This window comes from Gossypium raimondii, chromosome 3 (assembly GCF_025698545.1).
Source record: "Gossypium raimondii isolate GPD5lz chromosome 3, ASM2569854v1, whole genome shotgun sequence".
NCBI classification, from domain to species: Eukaryota; Viridiplantae; Streptophyta; class Magnoliopsida; order Malvales; family Malvaceae; genus Gossypium; species Gossypium raimondii.
In genome coordinates this window covers 50708081-50728060 of record NC_068567.1, presented here as the reverse complement: position 1 = coordinate 50728060, position 19980 = coordinate 50708081, and the positions used below count along the sequence as shown (strand labels likewise).

General features: G+C 33.8%; 2 protein-coding genes and 1 long non-coding RNA gene across 5 annotated transcripts; all 3 read left to right on the top strand.

The window, feature by feature from the left end:
* Positions 1 to 5379: 5379 nt before the first annotated feature.
* On the top strand, positions 5380 to 6164 carry LOC105796198 (uncharacterized). The gene is made up of 2 exons (XR_001134372.2): positions 5380 to 5548; positions 5859 to 6164. It is a non-coding gene; the product is annotated as an uncharacterized LOC105796198 (long non-coding RNA).
* A 438-nt stretch (positions 6165 to 6602) lies between these two features.
* Positions 6603 to 13047, top strand: LOC105794594 (NDR1/HIN1-like protein 6). 3 transcript variants are annotated; one of them, XM_052628474.1, is made up of 5 exons: positions 6603 to 7392; positions 9344 to 9464; positions 9916 to 10011; positions 10528 to 10625; positions 11859 to 13047. In XM_052628474.1, the coding sequence occupies exon 5, from the start codon at positions 11927 to 11929 to the stop codon at positions 12932 to 12934; it is 1008 nt and encodes a 335-aa protein (XP_052484434.1). In that variant the 5' UTR covers positions 6603 to 7392; positions 9344 to 9464; positions 9916 to 10011; positions 10528 to 10625; positions 11859 to 11926; the 3' UTR covers positions 12935 to 13047. The 3 variants fall into 3 exon arrangements, with proteins under 3 accessions (XP_052484434.1, XP_052484435.1, XP_012479298.1); XM_052628475.1 differs by having other exon boundaries at positions 9344 to 10011; XM_012623844.2 differs by lacking the exon at positions 6603 to 7392 and having other exon boundaries at positions 8777 to 9464.
* Positions 7254 to 8722, top strand: LOC128039976 (pentatricopeptide repeat-containing protein At1g13040, mitochondrial-like). The gene is made up of 3 exons (XM_052628927.1): positions 7254 to 7392; positions 7478 to 7797; positions 7988 to 8722. Exons 1-3 carry the CDS (start codon positions 7254 to 7256, stop codon positions 8720 to 8722), a joined length of 1194 nt encoding a protein of 397 aa, XP_052484887.1.
* Positions 13048 to 19980: the final 6933 nt, after the last annotated feature.

Below are 19980 nucleotides of genomic sequence, written 5' to 3'. Positions count from 1 at the left end.
TATACCATTTTGATGGAATAATTTGTTTTATTTTAATGTCTGTCTGAGTGGAAATTTAATTATAATTCAAAGAATTTATTCACATTTATATTTAAAATATTAAAATAATGGTCAAAAAGGTTGGGCGAGACTTAAGAAAAAGAATAAAAACATTGTATTAAGGAGTTGGTCATGCATTTTAGACAAAATATATCAAAGAAATAGTAGGAATGTTAGACCGAAATCAAGTCATATGTAGCGAAAAACCATAACATTTGATGGTAGGAAAAGTAGCTCTCAAAATTGGTGTGTTCCATCTCACACCAATACTTTCCACCGTTTACCATACCAAATCTTAAGTATCTTTAAAAAATCGAAACACAACCAATCCTAGAAACATTCGAAAATCACATTTTACTATTTTCACTTGTGTGCTAAAGGTTCTTTGGGACATGTTTATCTTCACTGTACTTGGTTTAAATTTTTTTATCTCATGTTATATTATTATTACAGTATTTTATTTTACCATCATTACTATTTTTATATTAACCGCAGGTAGATGTATCACTCACTAATAAAAATTATTAATTTTACAAGTAATTTTTAAATTATATTTAAAAAATTAAAAATAACTAAATAAAATATTGTTAGAGATCGACCCGATTAAGCAACAAGTAATAAAAATAGTGGAATAAATTGAGAAATTGAACACACAAATTTAACGTGAAAAAACCCTCCAAAGAGGATAAAAAACCACGGGCAAAGATAATTTTACTATAATGGCAAAAGAACGAAGAGTACAAAAGATGGAGATAAAACTAAACCCCAAAAACCCGAAAACAAAGAACCCTCAAAACGTAAACACAAAATTCTCTAAATGTGTTATGAGTTCTAATATCTAATGGGTGTATTTACTAAGGTTGTAAAAGTGCCTATTTATAGGCTAAATTTATATGTCAAATAATAATAAAATAATCTAAACTAATCAGTGTTTGACTGAAATTAATAAACAGAGTTTAACTAAAAGATTATTTTTCAAATTTGACTGAAAATAGGAGTCATACTTAACAAATCTCCACCTTGACTCATATTTCCACAATGCCATCTTTGCCAAAGCCCGCCACGAGCCTATCTTGAACTATGCAGGAAATTAACTGAGTCGAATCTGTGCTTAGAAACTGGAAGACTTCTAGCCTTCGACTTGTACACTGCCAAATCAAAACTAACTCGGGTCTAATTTTCACGAACACAGTGCCCTAACTTTTCAAAACCTGCATCCAAAAGAGAACCTCTCTTCAACGAAACGGTCATACATTTTTCCCTCCTATGACCAAGTTGCCTCCGCTCCAAACGAGTTGACTTCAACTCTGTAACAGATGAGGGACATCCGATTTCACCAGTCACTATAGAACCTTCCAGAATATAAAGACTGCCAGTTCTTTTACCTTTTAACAAAACGAGAGTCCACGAGATACTTTAATACCGCTCGACTCGATGTTGATTCAGCATCCTTTCAAGTCTAAAATACTCAAGGAGATGAGATTCTTTCGTAAATCAGGTACATACCTGACATCTGAGAGTGTCCTAATTGTCCCATCGTGTGTCTTGATTTTAATAGTTCCAATACCAACTACCTTGCTAGATGAATCGTTTCTCATGCGCACAAATCCACCTTCAACCGAACTGTATGTAGAGAACCATTTTCTATTGGGACACATGTGGAAAGAACATCCCGAATCTAGGATCCACTTGGACGTGAGCTTGGAGTTATCGCTCGTTGACACTAACAAGAAATCATCACCACTTTCATCGGCCAAATTAGCACCATCTACATCTTCCTCATTACTCTCAGCAGCTCTTTTATTTCGCAGTTTATAACAATCTGCTTTGATGTGACCTAACTTTTTACAATAGCGACACCTTTTGTCTCGTTTCTTTGATGCTACTAAAACGGAAGCTTGCCTATCTGCCTTGCTATCCAAATGAAGCTCATTGTCGAGTTTGTCTCTACTTAACAAATGCCCTTCACATCTTCGAACGAGATTTTGTCTCTGCCATAAATCAGGGTCTCCCTGAAAGACTTGTATGAAGGGGGTAAAGAGCACAATAATAGCATAGCTTGATCTTCATCATCAATATGAACCTCAACGTTCTTTAAATCATTTAAAAGAGTAATGAATTGACTGATGTGATCTCTAAGAAGCTCACCTTCGTTCATGCGAAACGTAAATAGATGTTGTTTCAACACTAAACGATTAGCCAAAGACTTAGTCGCATAAAGAGTTTCTAACATTTTCCACAAGGCGGATGAGGTCTTCTCCATCAATACCTCCTGCAATACCGTATTCACGAGGCACAACTAGATTGCAGACAAGGCCTTTTCATCAAGCTCTTTCCATTCTGTTTTATTTAGATTCTCAGGCTTTTTCCCGGTAACAACCTTTTTCAAACCGGATTGAACTAGAATTGCCATCATCCGAACTTGCCACAGACTGAAATTTGTCTCACCATCGAACTTCTCAATTTCAAACCTTGTTCTTGCCATATCTGAATGGGCTGATCTATGAAAATTGAACTAGCTCTGATACCACTTGTTAGGGATCGACCCGATTAAGCAACAAGTAACAAAAATAGCAGAATAAATTGAGAAATTGAACACACAAATTTAACGTGGAAAAACCCCTCCAAAGAGGATAAAAAACCACGAGCAAAGATAATTTTACTATAATGGCAAAAGAACGGAGAATACAAAAGATGGAGATAAAACTAAACCCCAAAAACCCGAAAACAAAGAACCCGAAAAACGTAAACACAAAATTCTCTAAATGTGTTATGAGTTCTAATATCTAATGGATGTATTTACTAAGGTTGTAAAAGAGCCTATTTATAGGCTAAATTCATATGTCAAATAATAATAAAATAATCTAAACTAATCGGTGTTTTTTGAAATTAATAAATGAGTTTAACTAAAAGATTATTTTTCAAATTTGACTGAAAATAGAGTCATACTTAACAAATATGTAATAAATTCTCAATGTCATTTGTGGAGTTAAAAATTTCCATAAGGAATGTATCAAATAAGAACCTTTAAAAAATTATTTTTATTTAAATTTAATTAATATATATTTTATAATTTTCAATAAAAGGAATGTTAAAAGCAATAAATGTTAAATTAATTTGATATAACTATTATAATTTAAATATGATTAAACATACATATTTATATTTTAATAATATAATAAATAATTAATATAACTTATTATTTTAATAAAATGATTAAATGTTTCAATTTTATTTTAATAATAATTTTTAATATCAATAATTTTAAATTTTAAATAATAAATTAATATTTAATAATAAATGGTTTATAGTACAAAATATGGATATTTAAATAATATAAATATGAGTATTTGTTTAAATCATGTGTAGCTTCATTTATTCCTTTCTACTCATACATGTCGCCATCCAGTCTCGTATATGTAATATATGTAACTTCAAATTAAATTTTAATTAGGCATTGTATATTATTAAATTTATATAAGATGTTAATGTTATAAAATATTATCTTTGTCGAAACCGTTTTTTGAAAACAAAAATTTAGTTGTCGACTTTTAAAAATAAAACTGGAGTCGCCACCGATTCTTTTATTAAGGTGTGATCGGCCCACCTTTAAAAAAATTATTTTGGCCTACGAATTTTGAGAAAACGAGTCCGGGAGTCAATTACGCACGAGGAAGGGTTAGCACCCTCGTAACGCCCAAAATCGGTACAAAATTGATTATTTGATGTCTTAGTGTCGAAAGTTAAAAAAGATTTTAAAATAAGCTTGAATGATGAAATTTGCAAAAGGATAACCAATTGTTCAAGTCATGTAAAGAAATCGAGTCCCAATACGTTAGGGTACGATTCCTCATAATCCCCGAACTTTGAATATCACTTTTATTTTATGCGAAAATCTTCATTTCGAGAAAGTAACTGGCCACACCCAATACGTTAGGGCACAACAAGTTAAGTTCCCAAAAATGATTTTTATACTAATGCATTTTGAATAAAGAGTATTCTCGGTCATTTAAGATTGACAAAGAAAATCAGAACCCAATACGTTAGGGCTCAATTTCCCTCGAAAATCCCAAACCTCAAATAATGCTTTTATTCAAAAAAAAAACCTTTAAATCAAGAAAATAACCTTGATGAATGGTTAAAACCAAAATATATTTTCAAAAGGGTATGTTAAGGTTAAGGTACAATGTGAAACAAAACTTTAATGTAAAACATATATGAATATGTATTTACAATATATATACAAGTACAATATACAAGCAAATTCGAAAATATGAGTGGGCATACTTAACACATAAATATAAGTGTACATATAAAAGGCAAGTGAAGAAATATATACAACAAACTTATAATAATTTCTAAAAATATGCATGTATACATGTAATGAAAATTGTAAAAATAGAATAAAGAACATGTAGATGTGTATATATTTACAAAATAGAAAAATAAAATATATAAGTATATATACATAGGTAAATCACGAAAATTAGCATACGATATATTCAAATACATATTTATATGTACAATATGTATATAAAATAATGGGATACATGAAATAACAAAAAGAATATTTATAATAATTAAAAAATGAAAAGTGTATGTATATTATAGAAAATGTATAAATGTATGTTTTGAATTATAACATATGAGAAATATATATATTACAAAATGTATATCTATATAAAATATAAATGTATATAAAAATTATGTAAGTAGAATAAAATATATATATAGATATGTAAGGTGCATGCGTATTTTAAAATGCGTATGTAGATTCATATATATATACATTTGTAAAATAGAGGAAAAAATATTTATAATAAAATATAGAATTATACATTTACAAAAAGCGGAAAACGTTTTGAAATTAAAATAACATTTACAAAAGTAAAACGTTTTTGAAATTAGAATATATATTATATAAAATGCGTATGTTCATGAAAAATAATAAGTATAGTAATAATAATAATAATAAATAATGATGGTATAATATAAGAATTACAAAAAAAAAGTTGAATAGTTCAAAAAATAGACTAAATTGAACTTAAAGACAAAAGAATGGGGTAAATTCGAGAATAAACAAAAAGGGACCAACTTGAACGCGCGAACGACCATGGGGACCTAAAGGGAAATTAATCCCACCCTCCAAAGCGCTGCGCAACAAAGGGCCAATTTGAAACAAAAAATAAAGTGCGTGGCTAAATTTAAAAAACAACAATTGGGCTTGATTGAAACGTGTCGCAAAAAGAAGGGACTGAAAGCGCAAATTTCCCACTTAAAGCCAGAACGCACGGGTCTGGCCATCAAAACGGCGCCGTTTCACTTGTGTTATTTAAAACAAAATTTTTCTTTCAAAATTAATTACAACCGAAGAGAGAAAAAAACAAAGCCCTCCCCCCCTGTTTTGCTCTGCTAGGTTTGGACTCCTAGCATCCTTGCGCCGCCATTTCCCACGCGCCACGGCCCAATCGTCGGCGGTGGCAACGACTCGTCGGCTCCGGTGAAAGAGGTAAGATCTTCCCCTCTTCTTTCTTTTCTTTGTTATTTTAAATAAAACAAAATGAAAATAAAAGAAAAAATATGGAAATAAAAACAATAGACACTGCAAAGTAAAACGAAAAAAACCTTTAAAAAAACAAGTTCGATCTCTGCTCTTTCCCTCTATTTCGTATCTTTTAAACTCCAAAAACCCCTCCCCCTTTTACAGATTTTAATCGGCTCTTTTATAGCCGAAAATGGGAAAGAAAATAAATCCAAACAAATCATTCGGTTGTTTGTTGGCCCGATTTTTTTGCTCTTCTCTCTTTCGTTTGTTGCAGGTACGTGCTTGAGGAGCGGTGTTTGCGGAGAAACGCCACGCGTGGAGGCCGAAACTTGCGGCGACTGGAGACTGCGGTGGCTACTTGCTGCTACTGCCTAGGGTTTCCTGAAATTTTAACGTTTTTGGGCTAGGGTCTGTATTGGGCTTAGGTTTAGTTTATTGGGTTTGGGCCAAGGTTTAGTTTATTTTTGTTTGGTAATGGTCTGGGCCAATTGGGCCTTATTACAATCTTAATATAAAATAAATTCTGGTTGTCAAAACGAAATATTTTTATAATATTTTGTAATAAATATAATTTATATTATGTTTGTTTTACTAAAATGATTTTTTTAAAAAAAATACCAAACAACATAAAATATTATATACAAAATTATTCAAATATTAAGAAATATTATTTTTAAAAAAATCAATTTATCTTTTAAATTATTTTTGAAAATATTTTCAATACAACCAACGCAAAGTAAAATTCTACTTAAAGTCCATGTCTTTATTTAGAGAAGTTGCAAGCTTGAAGTTTTGTACTTTTAACATTTGCAAGAATGACTTTTCATTTTAGTTTATCTATTATTTTTAACTCAAAGATTTTGCTGAAAACACTGTTTCTTTCTGGAAAAGTTGTATTATTAAAATCTGTAAAATTTTAGTTTTTGTTTGTGTTTTTAAGGTTGGATTTATGTTCCTTTTGGATACTTATGTTTATTTTCATGTTTTATAAATGAGGTTTTTTTTTTTTGGTTTTTAGAATTTTGTTAATGTCTAATACTTTGTAATTTTTTCTATTGTGTATTTCAATTGTAAATTAATCCAAATATTTTGATAACTCGCTAATTTTTATCCATCTTTAATTATTTAAATTGTGTCAATCCCATGATCCGTAGGTTATTAATAAGGCTCGGTTCTAATCTCATCATCTTTTCTCTCCTAATTTATTATTTTGATTTTATGATGAAGATGTATTTGAGGATCAAATTGATAGAATTTGTTAACTTTGTTGAATTTGTTAAAATTAGTACTAAATTGATAGAATGTGCAAATATTAAGGAGCAAATATGTTATTAACTTATGAGTTCTGATAATTTACTAATAGTGACCTTATACCGTTTGGGCCACCGGTGATGGACGTCCATTCCTCCTACGAATCTCCGCCGTAGCCGAAATAACCATAAACACCACCATTTCCTCCCAACCTTCACTCTCTCCTTTCCTTTTTTTTTCCAAATTCTTCTCCCACATCTATTCTGGTCGGGTCCCAATCCCTTAAAAATCATTTGATATGCATTTGTCTGTGATATGTATCACGCTCTAGGCACGCCACGCCTACAATACCGTGCTCAAATCTCTTAGACTCGTTAAAGCCGGCCTCATCAACCAAGCCATCAAACTGTTCGACAAAATGACGCAATCAGACTGCCGCTTTTTTGGCGTCGACTATAACCGCTTTATTGGCGTCGACTATAACCGCTTTATTGGCGTACTTCGCAGTTCTCGTTTCGACTTAGCCGAACGCTACTACTTCCAGATGTTCCCTCAGGGTTTCTCTCTCACTCCCTTCACTTACTCTCGCTTTATCTCCGTTTTATGCTGTCAAAAACTTTAATCTTATCCAGCTTCTTTTAGACGACATGGATAAATTGAATTATGTTCCTGATATTTGGGCTTTTAACATTTATTTGAATCTTTTGTGTAGAGAAAAAATGATAGATTTAGCTTTAGAGGATTTCCATAGCATTGTTAAGAAAGGGAGAGACCCAGATGTCGTAACGTATACTATAATGATTGATGGGGTGTGTAAAGTCGGAAGGTTTAATAGTGCTGTTGGGCTTTGGAAGGAAATGGTAGGGAAAGGTTTAAGTCCCGATAATAAAGCGTGTTGTGCGCTTGTTGTTGGCTTTTGTGAAGTTGGGAAGGTTGATTTGGCGTATGAGCTTGTTGTTGAGGTCATTTAAGGGTGGAAATGTTGAGTTTAGTACGTTGATCTATAATGCGTTGATTAGTGGGTTTTGTAGAATTAGTAGAATTGATAAGGCACAGGCCATAAAGTTGTTTATGACGAAAAATGGGTGTGAGCCAGATTTGGTTACATCTAATGTGTTGTTGAATTATTTTTGTAATGAGCTTATGTTGCAGGAGGCTGACAAGTTGTTTAAAAAGATGGAGAGGAGTGGAATCAGACCTGATGTCTATAGTTATAACCAGATGATTAAGGGGCTTTGTAATACTAATAAGCCAGATAAAGCATATTTGTTGATGGTGAACAAGATGGAGGCGGATGGGTTGGTTGATGCTGTTTCTTATAATACCGTCATCGAAGCATTTTGCAAGGATGGTCATATTGGAAAGGCTTACAGGCTGTTTGAGGATATGGGTAGGAAGGGGATTGCACCAGATGTGGTGACACTCACAACTCTTATAAAAAATTTTCTTAACAAAGGTAGTTCTGGTATAGCAAAAACACTTCTTGATCGGATGTCAGCGATGGGTCTGTTGCCGGATTGTATTTTCTATACTACAATTATTGACCACCTATGCAAAAGAGGGAAAGTTGAAACGGCTTGTAGTATTTTTAATGATATGATAATACAGGGAGTTGGCCCTGATGTGATTTCATACAATGCCCTCAAAAACGGATTTTGCAAGTCTAAGAGAGTAACTGAAGCCATACATCTATATGAAGAAATGCAGAGTAAAGGATTCTCTCCAGATGAGACGACTTTCAAATTGATAATTGGCGGGCTCATATGTGAAAAGAAGCTCTCTGAGGCTTGCCAAGTATGGGGTCAGATGATGGAGAAGGGTTTTACTCTTGATAGAGCTGTTTCTGAAACACTGATCAATGCTATCCATTCAATAGACTATGCATGAACAGGGTAGTAATTTGCATTTCAAATTCCATCATTTCCTTCTATGTTTATCTTTTGGGTGATTTTTTCTTCAATTGCTTTGACAGTACTTGGTTGTTTTTTCTAAGAGCAATGCATGGTGTGAATGATCCTTTGGACAATACTAGCACTGGGCAATGCTTTCGTTCATGTCATTCTGCTGAAAGCTGATTCCAATTCTACTATAGTTTTGTTTGCCACACTTCCATAAACTTAGAAACTAGCTTACTGGCACTTCAAAAATTGACATAATATCAAGTAGCAAGAGGACTTTTGATATTGCATTGCAGGTAGTGTTTACAGTTGACGTATAAGTTAAATCTGTTGCATTGGTATGACACATACAATGGAAGTTACATTGTGGCATTATTGTTATTAGCCACCATGTTGCTACATTTTGTTATGTTGCATGTAATGTTCATCCAACTAATCCAGTGCTTGTATATTGTTATTTCACGGTTTTTGCATCTGTATAATGAATTATTATTTATCTGGTTGGCAGAGTATTAAATACAAGGTTGATTATTTTGCAATTTTAATTGCTCTTTTGTTTTCTCTTAAGCAACCGATAATGCCTCATTTAACAATAAAATTGTCTTTTCAGGGGAATTAGTAGGTATTGGTGTTGAATAGCCATATGGATGGATTTTTTTGGTCAAGGCTGCTGTTTGCCTATTCTTGCCTCTATTTTCCCTTCCCACAGACTCAGCAAATATAAATCTCAGGTTTGAGCTGTTTGCTTTCTTGAATATACACTGTTGAATTGTGTACTAGCAGGCAATTTTTTACATGTAAAAGGATAACTGTTAGGAAATAGGGTATGCAGCCTACCAATGGGGAAGGCCCCAATATTTGAAAGATCATCAGTAATTTATAGTGTAAGAGCATGTTGTAGCATCAATATGAGTGTAGGCTTTGGCCTTGGTACAAATTTCTGTTTGATACTCTCTTCTATGGGCTCATTTAACCAGCCAATATCTTTCTGTGTGCGCGTGTATTGCCATTGAAAAATGTGTTATGCTAGCCTTGAAATTGGGCTGAATGCTTCCAAAACCTTTTAGCTCAAAATTATATGTTACATCTCTCTGAAGTTGATAAATACTTTCTCTACATGAGTCAAATAACTATATCACATATCTATGTTCCTCCTGGCCTTTTTTTTCCTCTTGGCTTCAGTTGGAATCCATGTCTTGCTCTGGTGGTTCTACATATTAACCATTTGCTGTTTTCTTTCGAGGATATGGATAAGTGGAGTAGGCTTCATGTTTTATGGTAAGTTCTTTAATTTTATTCAATCATCATCCTTTCTGAAAAGAATGATATATTACATCTTATATCTTGTAAATTAGGTAGTTATATCCTTAGCGTATGAATGCATACGATAATCCTATTTCACGTTTGACATAAAAGATGTTTTCAATGTCAAAGGATCTTGCCTTCTTTCCCCCTCTTTACTTGTTGACAACTCTAATAGAGCAGTATGTCATAATCCAGGAAAAATCAAATGTTATATCTGTAACTGCACCTTGAGTAAAATGAGTTATCAAGAGTTGATCATGATCAAATGAGTCCGGGATTTAAGATGTTCTCCCCCCTAGTTGAAGAGATAACTAAACTGTCAAACTTTACAAGACACGACAATATAACCTGATTGTTTTTATCATCCTGTCAGTTCCAGGTATTATTAGAACGTAAATTTTCACGTTTTCTTTTCCTGCATTATTTTGGTAACATGTTGTAGTTATGAAGAATTTTTTTATTAATGATGCTTACAGTTCTGTTTTACAGCATATCCACTGGGCCTTGGTCTGTTTTCAGATACATCAAGGATTTGTCAGTTTTCAATTGAAATGAGAGCCTACAAATGAGCTGACAATTCTGATAAGGTATCTCTTACATTCAGTGCACTGATGGGAAGCCCCCCCTTCCTTTTTTTTAATTATTCTTCTCTGTTCTTTCATAGTTTTCTAATGCGTAGAAGTATGGAATTACTATAATTCAACAGAGAAATTTAAAATGGATCTTCCGTTGAACCTAAAGTTGACACCATCTTTGTCCAGGTCTCCAAAAGGAATGAACTTAGATATTTGAGTCAGGTGATGTTTGACAGTCGACGAGTTAAAGAAAGCTCTGATCTTGTCAAATTCATAGATCAAAATTGCATCTTCAATGTGCTAAACATGTCGTAAAGGTTGTTAACTTGTAACATTTACCAATTGTTTTCAGCCACTTGAGAGAATCTTTCAAGTTTTAGCACCAACTGCAGATAATGACCCCACATCATAAAAAACAGCAATGTAAGAGTGAGCTTAGGAAAACCTTTTTTTTGCTAGAAATCTGTTTCTACCATCTAAATTTGTACACTCTGCATCCTTAATAATGAGTCCGATGTAGAATTATTAAGAATTTATGAATAGATGAAGGCTTTACTTTTGAATTAATATACTGCTTTCCATATCGAAAATCAAGAAAGAAAAACTGCAGGTGCCTTGAAAAGAACAGAAGCAAAGGACTGAAAACTTATAAATAAAGGAAACGCAAGTTAGCTCGTTTTTAAGCTTTTCTGTGTTGTTTCCCTTGTTTGGGACGGGTTGGAAGTTGAAAAGGTATTGCAGGTTGAGTTTAACTGGAGCTTCTAACCACGAATCAAAAAGATGGCCAACATAAAAAGTGTTGCCATTGCCCAAAATCTAATTTTTGGCTTGGTAAAAAGAACGGCAATCTGACATTTAGGCAAATAGTGGTCCTGCTGGACCATTTTGCACCACAATACAAATGCCTTACTTAAGAAAGCCAAAAAGGGTGAAAATAGAAACGAATAGTTTTAGCCTAAGCTGCCCCTACCCTTAGTAGTTCGTTTTAGAAAAAAGTTAAAATAAAATACAAAAAGGAATCAAGAATGATTACTTGCCTCCGATACTTGGTTTATGTTTGATTCTTTGCCTTTACATGAATCCTTCTCCTACATGAATTTCCCTTCAAGTCATCCCCTTTCGCATCATCAACTCGTATTTTCCCTTTGCTCCCGACTTCCACTTCCTGGTCTTATCTTTCATAATACACAACTGCAATGGCTCATCATCACCCTGAAACTAACCCACATTTTGTTGATCCTGAAGAACTAACAGAGGAGCAACGTCAGTATCTACCATCTACTTTGTTGCCGCGGCGAGATCATGCCCACCGTATGCCGTCACGTGGTCGTCATGCCCGACAGCCTCAGCCAAGACAATCTCAGGAGGAACATCCGCGGCCGCTTGGTCCATCTCCGCCGCAACCACCTCATGAAGGCCAACCTCACTTGCCATTGCATGTATGGGTGCCACCAGTACATCATGAGGACCAATCTCAACCTCAATCTCAACCTCGTCAAGGCCAACAGCGGCAGCCGCTTGAAATGTGGGTTCCGCCAACCTCAAAGACTCAAGTTCCAGCGCCAAAGAAAGAGAAAAGTCGGCCACGTAAGGAAGTTGGGATGCAACCACAGCTTCAAGACCAACATCCTGAAGCGTCATTGGTAAGACCACAGCCGGAACACCATCCTAGTCCAGTAACAATGACACCACTGCACCATGATCGACAACCCCAAGAGCTACGCCCCCACTCTCGTCTTCCACAAGACCGTCGAACCAAACCACATACATGGTTTGGGGCAGTTTTCTGTATAATATTTTGGCTAGTCATTATAATAGGAGGCATAATCGTGCTTATAGTCTATCTCGTCTTTCGACCACGTAGCCCACATTTTGATGTGATTAGCGTGACCTGGAATGCAGCTTACCTGGACATGGGTTACCTGCTGAATGCTGATCTTACAGTGCTGGCTAACTTCACAAATCCAAACAAGAAAGTAAGCGTGGATTTCAGTTACTTGTACCTGGATCTTTACTTCGAGAATACCCTGATTGCCACCCAATACATAGAACCATTCTCGGCAACAAGGGGTCAGTCCATATTTGCAAATATCCACATGGTGAGCAGTCAGGTTAAGTTGTCGATGAAAGAAAGCATGCTGCTCCAAAAGCAGATCCAGAACAACCGAGTCATTTTTACAGTGAAGGGGATGTTTCGAGCGCGATCCAATCTCGGAAGTTTCTTGAAATATTCGTATTGGTTGCACGGTCAATGTGGCATAATGCTGTCCAGCCCCCCAACTGGGGTCCTTCGAGATAAAAAATGCAAGACCAAACACTGACCGCAATCATTTGTTTCTATTTATTTTTATTTTTTTTGTTCAAAACTCACTGTAATAATATCTTGAAATTAGATTTTGTTCTTTCTTGAAACAAAGAACACTTTGAAGAAGCCTTTTTATATCTATCAAAATTGATTTTTTTTTTTTTTTTTTTTTGCAAATGTAAGAAGAAATCTTCACCGATTGGGTTGGTCCCATCTTTTTTCTTACTGCTTCCTACCCACATTTGTTTTTCAGTCCGGATCAATACATAGAGGAAAGGAGACCATATTTGACAAAGAGTGTTGAAGGAGAAAGAATAAGGGAAAAATCAGAATCTCTGGCACTGGCAATGATCTTTGGTGAAGAAGGGGTGCCTGAGGATTGATCAGAATCGTTTATTTGTTTAGTTTATATAGTAGATCATTCTCTTTGATCATGGCCGGTTTACTGTAGTTGGAGTTCTACCGCAGTTGAGTTTTAGTCTTTCTTTTGTTATCCTTGGCAATCTTTCTAATCATATTATATATATATTTTTAGAGCAAAATGTCATGAATCGTAACTTCAAGTATCATTAATTAAGACCATAATTAAAGGTGAGTGATTCAGCTCAAATGTAAGACTATTCTCCCACTCTAAGCCACACACGGCTAAGACAGTTTTCAACATTATTACCCCAACGGGTTACAAAAGAAAATAACCAATGATTTTATTAATCAAAACTATCAGCTTGAAGTTTATTAATCATATTATAGTTGGCAAAATAGATTTCACCTATAAATCTTGTTGGACTTTATTTAAGTAATAATATGATTTCAAGAAAATTTGAGTTCCAAAATTTCCTATTTCAATCAAACTCCAGATCAAGAAAATTCAAACTTGTAACTACGTGAGTGCGACATCAAAATGATTTAATATGATTTTAGTTGAATACCAATTTGATCAACAATCTGAAAAATTATAATTTATAATTCGAAAAACATTAATCTAATTATATAATAATATTTAAAAGTATAAATAATTAAATAAAATGATTTAATTTACGAAAATGTATTTGTAATCATCATAAAGTTTAGGGTAATTTACACTCAAGGTCATTAAATTATTAATAAGTTTATATTTTGGCCACACAACTTCAAAAAATACAAAATGATCATTGAATTATTTGAAAATTTTCATTTAAGTCATTGAGTTATATGAAAGTTATTTTTTGAGTCACTAGACTGTTAAGGTTATTATTATTATTATTATTATTATTATTATTAAGTTTGGCTAGTGAATTTCGAGCGACGATTCAATGATCGAAACTGTGGATTAGTACTCATCGACGAGTACAAAAACATAGCTTAAATCCAAATTAGTCTGATGGCTAGTGTCGAAGATTGAAGAAGAAAATTATTTGGATTTTAGTTTACAAATTTATGATATTTAAAACTGTTTTATGAAAAAACTGTTGAGTGATTAAAACATAAACTTACTAATATTTTAGTGAACTTGGATACAGTTTGCCCTATATTCTAATATCTATTAAAGGGAAGATACACAAAGCACGGTAGAAGTTTAGCTTTGAGAATGTAAGTCGTGTTTTTGGGATTTTTTTTATTTCAAGGAAATGTGAGAGAAAGAGGAAGGAAATGGAAAAATGAATACAAAGAGGGCAACAATACTAGAATTTAGATAGTGTGAGCTATTCTTGGAAAAACAATGCCTCCCGTATCAGCCTTCATCAGTTGCATAACACCTTGGGGGTGATGATCAAAGAAAGGTGTTCTCTTCATGATTTGTAAGCTCGCCCTCGCCATCTAGTTAGCCACGAAGTTCTTTTGCCGAGGGACAAAACACATCTCACACCTCCAATCACGTCGCATTAATTCTCTTATAACTGAGACAAGTACAGGGAATGCTTCTCACCAACACCATTCCTGATCATACTAACTGATGTTAGAGAATCAGTTTCAACAATCACATCCCTATACTCCATCACCCAAGTCATATGAAGCCCTTCAAAAAGTCCCCAAAGTTTAGCAAAATCAATGGAGCGTTTGCCACCACTTGGAAACCACCAAGCCAATGAGTGAAGGTATCCTTAAGAACCCCCTATTGCATCGGCAATTCCCTCTTGAATATGCCATCAGTGTTCAGTTTAACAACCTGAATAGTCAGCTTCTCCCACCCTAAGAGAATTTCATATTTTTTATTCATGTGAGAATGTTAACAACCTCGTCCAATTCATGCAAACCATGATAAATACTAACAGTTTTCACACAAATAGGTCCGACCTTCGCAGAAAACCGACACTTATTCCGCCATTTCCAAATACGCCGGTAGACATAGGAGAAAAGTGGCGACCAATCTCATACCCTCAGCTTCATCTTTCTAAGCACAACCAAATTATTAGTAAGTAACCAATCTGTACAATCGGTCAAGAAAAATTCACTATTCGAGGAATCTCCAAGCAAAATATTCCAAACCTCCCTAGCCGTATGACAATCACGTAGGACGTGCAAAACATTTTCCACAGTTGCACAACAAATGCAACACCTCTCACCAGTCGCTAACTGTTGAAGCTTGTGGTTTTCATTTTTCATGAGCCTATCCTCTTCAAGGCAACCAAAGAAAAATATTGGATCTTAGGTTGGCATGGAAGCTTCCAAATAAGCTTAGCAAGTTGGTAGTGGGTACTATCATTGTCAATAAGAACCTCATAGCCCGATTTAAGCGTGAATACGCCATTAGATGACATGCCCCAAATATATTCAACAAGATAAGGACTGTATAAGACGGGATGACTTCTCCAAGAGTTTTAAAACATCTTCATGCAACCAGAATACTAGTTGTTGAATGGCCCATTCATTATTACGCTAATACTCGCTGACACATCACATCGTTTCCATTGGGGGAAGGTCTCGAGTACAAAAGGAAATAAGTGGGACAACCTCAAGCCATTTATGCAATGCCCCCAAAATTTTGATTCATAGTACTATTTTGGGAGAGTAGACAATGAAAATTAAAAAAGAGTTATTAAGTAAATATTCCTATTGAGTTAATTCAAATTTTGTATGGAGTATGAGTGAGAACTTGAAATATTGAAAAAAAAAAGGACTACATTGAACGAGTTGAAAAAGTGTAGGGACTAAAGTGAAGTTTGATCAAACAAAGAAAAATGAGATAATGATTATTTGGCATGGGAATGACAAGGAGTATGTACTAGGGTTAAGCTGTAACACCCCACACCTGACACGATTTTTGGATCCAAATATGATGTTATATTATGTTGCTGAAACAACTCAAGCTATCTCATTACATAATCACAAAATTTAATTCATAATTATTATTCAAATCAATTTAAATACCAATCATAATCACAATTATATAGTCATAATGTTAAGAATCAAATTCATAATTTTACGAAATTATGCATGGTCAAATTTAGAGGTAGGACTTGAATCCAAACTCGATTATCAATTTCAGTGTTGTGTCTTGAGATAGGGAACTTCATGTCTCAATATAAGACTTATTTTATTTTTGATAAATTTTAGCTTCGATGTTAACATGTCTCGAAACACTAAAAATCGTGTCTCGAGGCAAGGTCCCTTATGTCTCAAGACCAACCTCCCCTGTTTTCTTAATTTAGCTTCAATGTTTGAATGCCTCGAGATAAGGGATTCCTGTCTTGAGACCTGGAATAAGGCAAAACTAATTTAGCTTCGATGTTTTCTTATCTCGAGACAAAAATTACTTGTCTCGAGACATAAATGGGATTGTCTCGAGACTAGCTTGACAAGTCTCGAGACATTAAGCATATAGGTTGAACAATAAGATAAATTTTGTTCTTATGGTCTTGAGACATGTTCATGTTGTCTCGAGACTCAATGCTAAAAGGACCCTAAATGCACATTTTCAAGTATCCAAACCATACCAAAATGCACCTTAAACACACCTAAACCTTACCTCAATGTAAGACCCTCAACTTAGCACATGTAAACACAACCAAACATCATCAAATCATAACAATCAATTCATCATCAATTAACCAACTAATTTACATATTCAAACTCATATAAACTAAGCATATTTATCTACTACTCTAGGGATGAAGTTCACCTTTATAAATCTTGTAGCCTAAGTATCAAATATACCAAAATGTTAACTTAAGCAACATGCTTAAAATAACCCAGTTACATGCTATTTCAACCCAAACACATATATACATACAAAATAGGTAGAAAAATGATTCCTGAGTTGAGTTGATGAGACAAATACTTGAACACTTTTAATCTACGAAAATCCTCGACCGAGTCCTACGCATGGAAATAAACATGATCGTATACTAATTATTGAAGTATTGAATACTCAGTGGTGCTAATATAATTCAAATTCAAATTCAATATATTAAAACTAAATTAAAAGAAATACATAAATATAACATTAGCTACTTTGTTTTACTATATCACAAAATCTAGAATCAAATCATTCCCAAACTTGTCATTCATTTGTTATCTCAATATTTCATAATTCTATATCATCACGTACTCAATGGTTCAACATATTACTCAATGTCTTTTTCGTTACTTACTCCTTTCGACCCTTATTAATTGACGATAAACATTAGGACGAATACTTGAATCTATATAAAGAGAATTGGGATTTTTTTATTCTGTCACCTCGGGTTGCCCAACAACGATGACTTTTAGTATCTGCCCATGATCCTTTGGGAATTGGAGCTAATAAACCACTGATAATGGTGACCCTATGGCATGCCAACTATACCCGACACTACGTTTAACATCGTTTAACGGGAAATTAACATCGTAATCATAATTGTAACACATATCGACATAATATCAATGTCTCAATACAACATATATACAACACAATTCAAGCATTCAAGATTGACTTCAACAATCACAACATTAAATTCATCATTTTATAGTTTGGGAAAGATACGATTACCTAGACATTTATATTATGTTCTCTTATAACAACTTACTAGACTACGAACAAGTTATTAAAATTGAATTATAGAACAAACCAAAAAAGCTATACGACATTTGTCTTTTCTTTCCTTTTGCCTTTGACGTTCCAGCATTGTCTTTGACTACGCTCGACAACACAATTACAGAAATGTCATTAGACACACAATTCAACACAAATTCAATGAAATCAAACAAGATGCATTCAATTCAATTTAATCCTTACAACCCTAATATTCAAAATATCCATATTGCACAATTTATTCAATCGAATTTAGATCCACCTTATTAAATATAGTTTAGGGACCTCTAGCTTTCAATTTATTAAAAAAATTTAGTAGCTTTTAATTTATTTAATTAGATTATTAAAATTTCATAATTGATCAAATGATCTTAATTTTAGCTTGTTCCACTACCATCTATCATACTTAAAACATTATCTTTCCTAATTTAATTAACCTATTCATCCATGAATTTCAAATTACCTTAATAAAATGTTTTAAAGCTTTTAACAATGAATCCAACTTAAAACTTATTAATTCTTAGATTTATTATATGTGCTTTCATTATGTAACATTATCCATTAAAGTTTTAACTAAAATTTGAAAAAAAAAACTTACTAAGTAGCTATGGGGTCACGATAATGGTGAGATCTTGAAGGAGATGTTTTTCTTTCCTTTGTTTTGTTTTAACGAATGGAGAAGAAGAGTATTCAGTTTTCTTCTCTTTCTTTCCACTAATATTATCATGCTAATATAAATTTTTAATTAAAAGTTATCATAAAATTAATGGCTCTCATCATAACATAATTACATAAGTGGAATTCTATGTCCATGATCAAGCAAGGCCACTAGCTTGATTTTAATTTAGGAATATTTGTTTTGTTAGGGTGTGCCTCATATTTTTGGAGAAATAGATTGCGACGTCACAACGAGGCGAAAATGAGTCACGACGTGTTCTATTTGGCAGCAACGTTTTAGACTTCAAGCAGGACTTCTTCTCCCAATTAGACTCTGATTATTCCATAGATATTTTGGTATGATTAGAATTCTAATATTAGCATATTTAAAGCAACCATTGTATCCCTGTTTTGTTAAGCCAATAAAGATATAGTCGTAGGTTTTTTCTTTGAGGGCGACAAGATGTAGTCATAGGCTTTTTTTAGGACGACAAGATATTGTCATATATGAGTTTTGGTGAGAGTTTCGTGGTTATTATGGATAGTATTTTATACCAGTTCTGTGAGTGCCTTATGAGATTTATGATTTTGTTTACTAGTTTTCTCTTTGGAATTTTAAGCTACATGGTCGGGGTTTTAGGTAAAGTACATGTTGTACATTTAGGTTATTTTCTCCATATTGTACTCTTGTTTGTTTACTAACTTAGTGAAAAGCTGATATCTTCTTTGCCCATGGTTTTTCCCTCTTTGAGGGTTTTCACGTAAAATATTTGTGTTTGTTTTTCTCTACGTTTAATATCTCATTGTTTATTCGGGTCGATCCCCAACAAATTGGTATCAGAGCTATAATTCAGCTTCCGTAGATTGACTCATTCGATGGCACAACTACTTTTTTGGTTATCGAGAAGTTCGACGAATCACAAATTTCAGTTCCTGACAGTTTCAGATAATTACAAAGGTAGCTAATGTGGCCGAGAACGAGGGTGATAATTTGTTGCTATCCACATAATCCAATTGAAGGTGGAGTTATGGTAGATGTCAGGCATGTACCTGATTTAGAGAAGAATCTCATCCTCTTTTTGGTCTTTAGGACTCGAATGATTCGCAGAGTGTTTGAGGCAAGGTTGGTCGTAGAAGGTTACCGTCAGGTGGAGAGAGTTGATATTTTCTCTCTTGTACAGGTATTATTGGCCCTTGTTACATTATACAATTTTGATTTGAAGATTGAGAGTCTTTCATTTCCCAAGTTCGAGCACGATTTACACTTGGTCGACATAATGAAAGATTTGAGTTTAGCCCATGATGGGCATAAAAAAGGAGGTGTGATAAATATGAGTCAAGGTGGAGATTTGTGGGGTGTGCCTCATATTTTCGAAGAAACAGATGGCGATGTCACGATGAGGCGAAAACGACGT

Bases quoted from the DNA above. Each gene is read 5' to 3' on its own strand.
- LOC105794594 (XM_052628474.1), top strand. From the start codon at position 11,927: ATGCCGTCACGTGGTCGTCATGCCCGACAGCCTCAGCCAAGACAATCT.
- LOC128039976 (XM_052628927.1), top strand. From the start codon at position 7,254: ATGACGCAATCAGACTGCCGCTTTTTTGGCGTCGACTATAACCGCTTT. The intron at 7,393-7,477 runs GTTTCTCTCTCA...AGCTTCTTTTAG, and splicing joins CTTCCAGATGTTCCCTCAGG to ACGACATGGATAAATTGAAT. The intron at 7,798-7,987 runs GTCATTTAAGGG...CTTATGTTGCAG, and splicing joins CGTATGAGCTTGTTGTTGAG to GAGGCTGACAAGTTGTTTAA.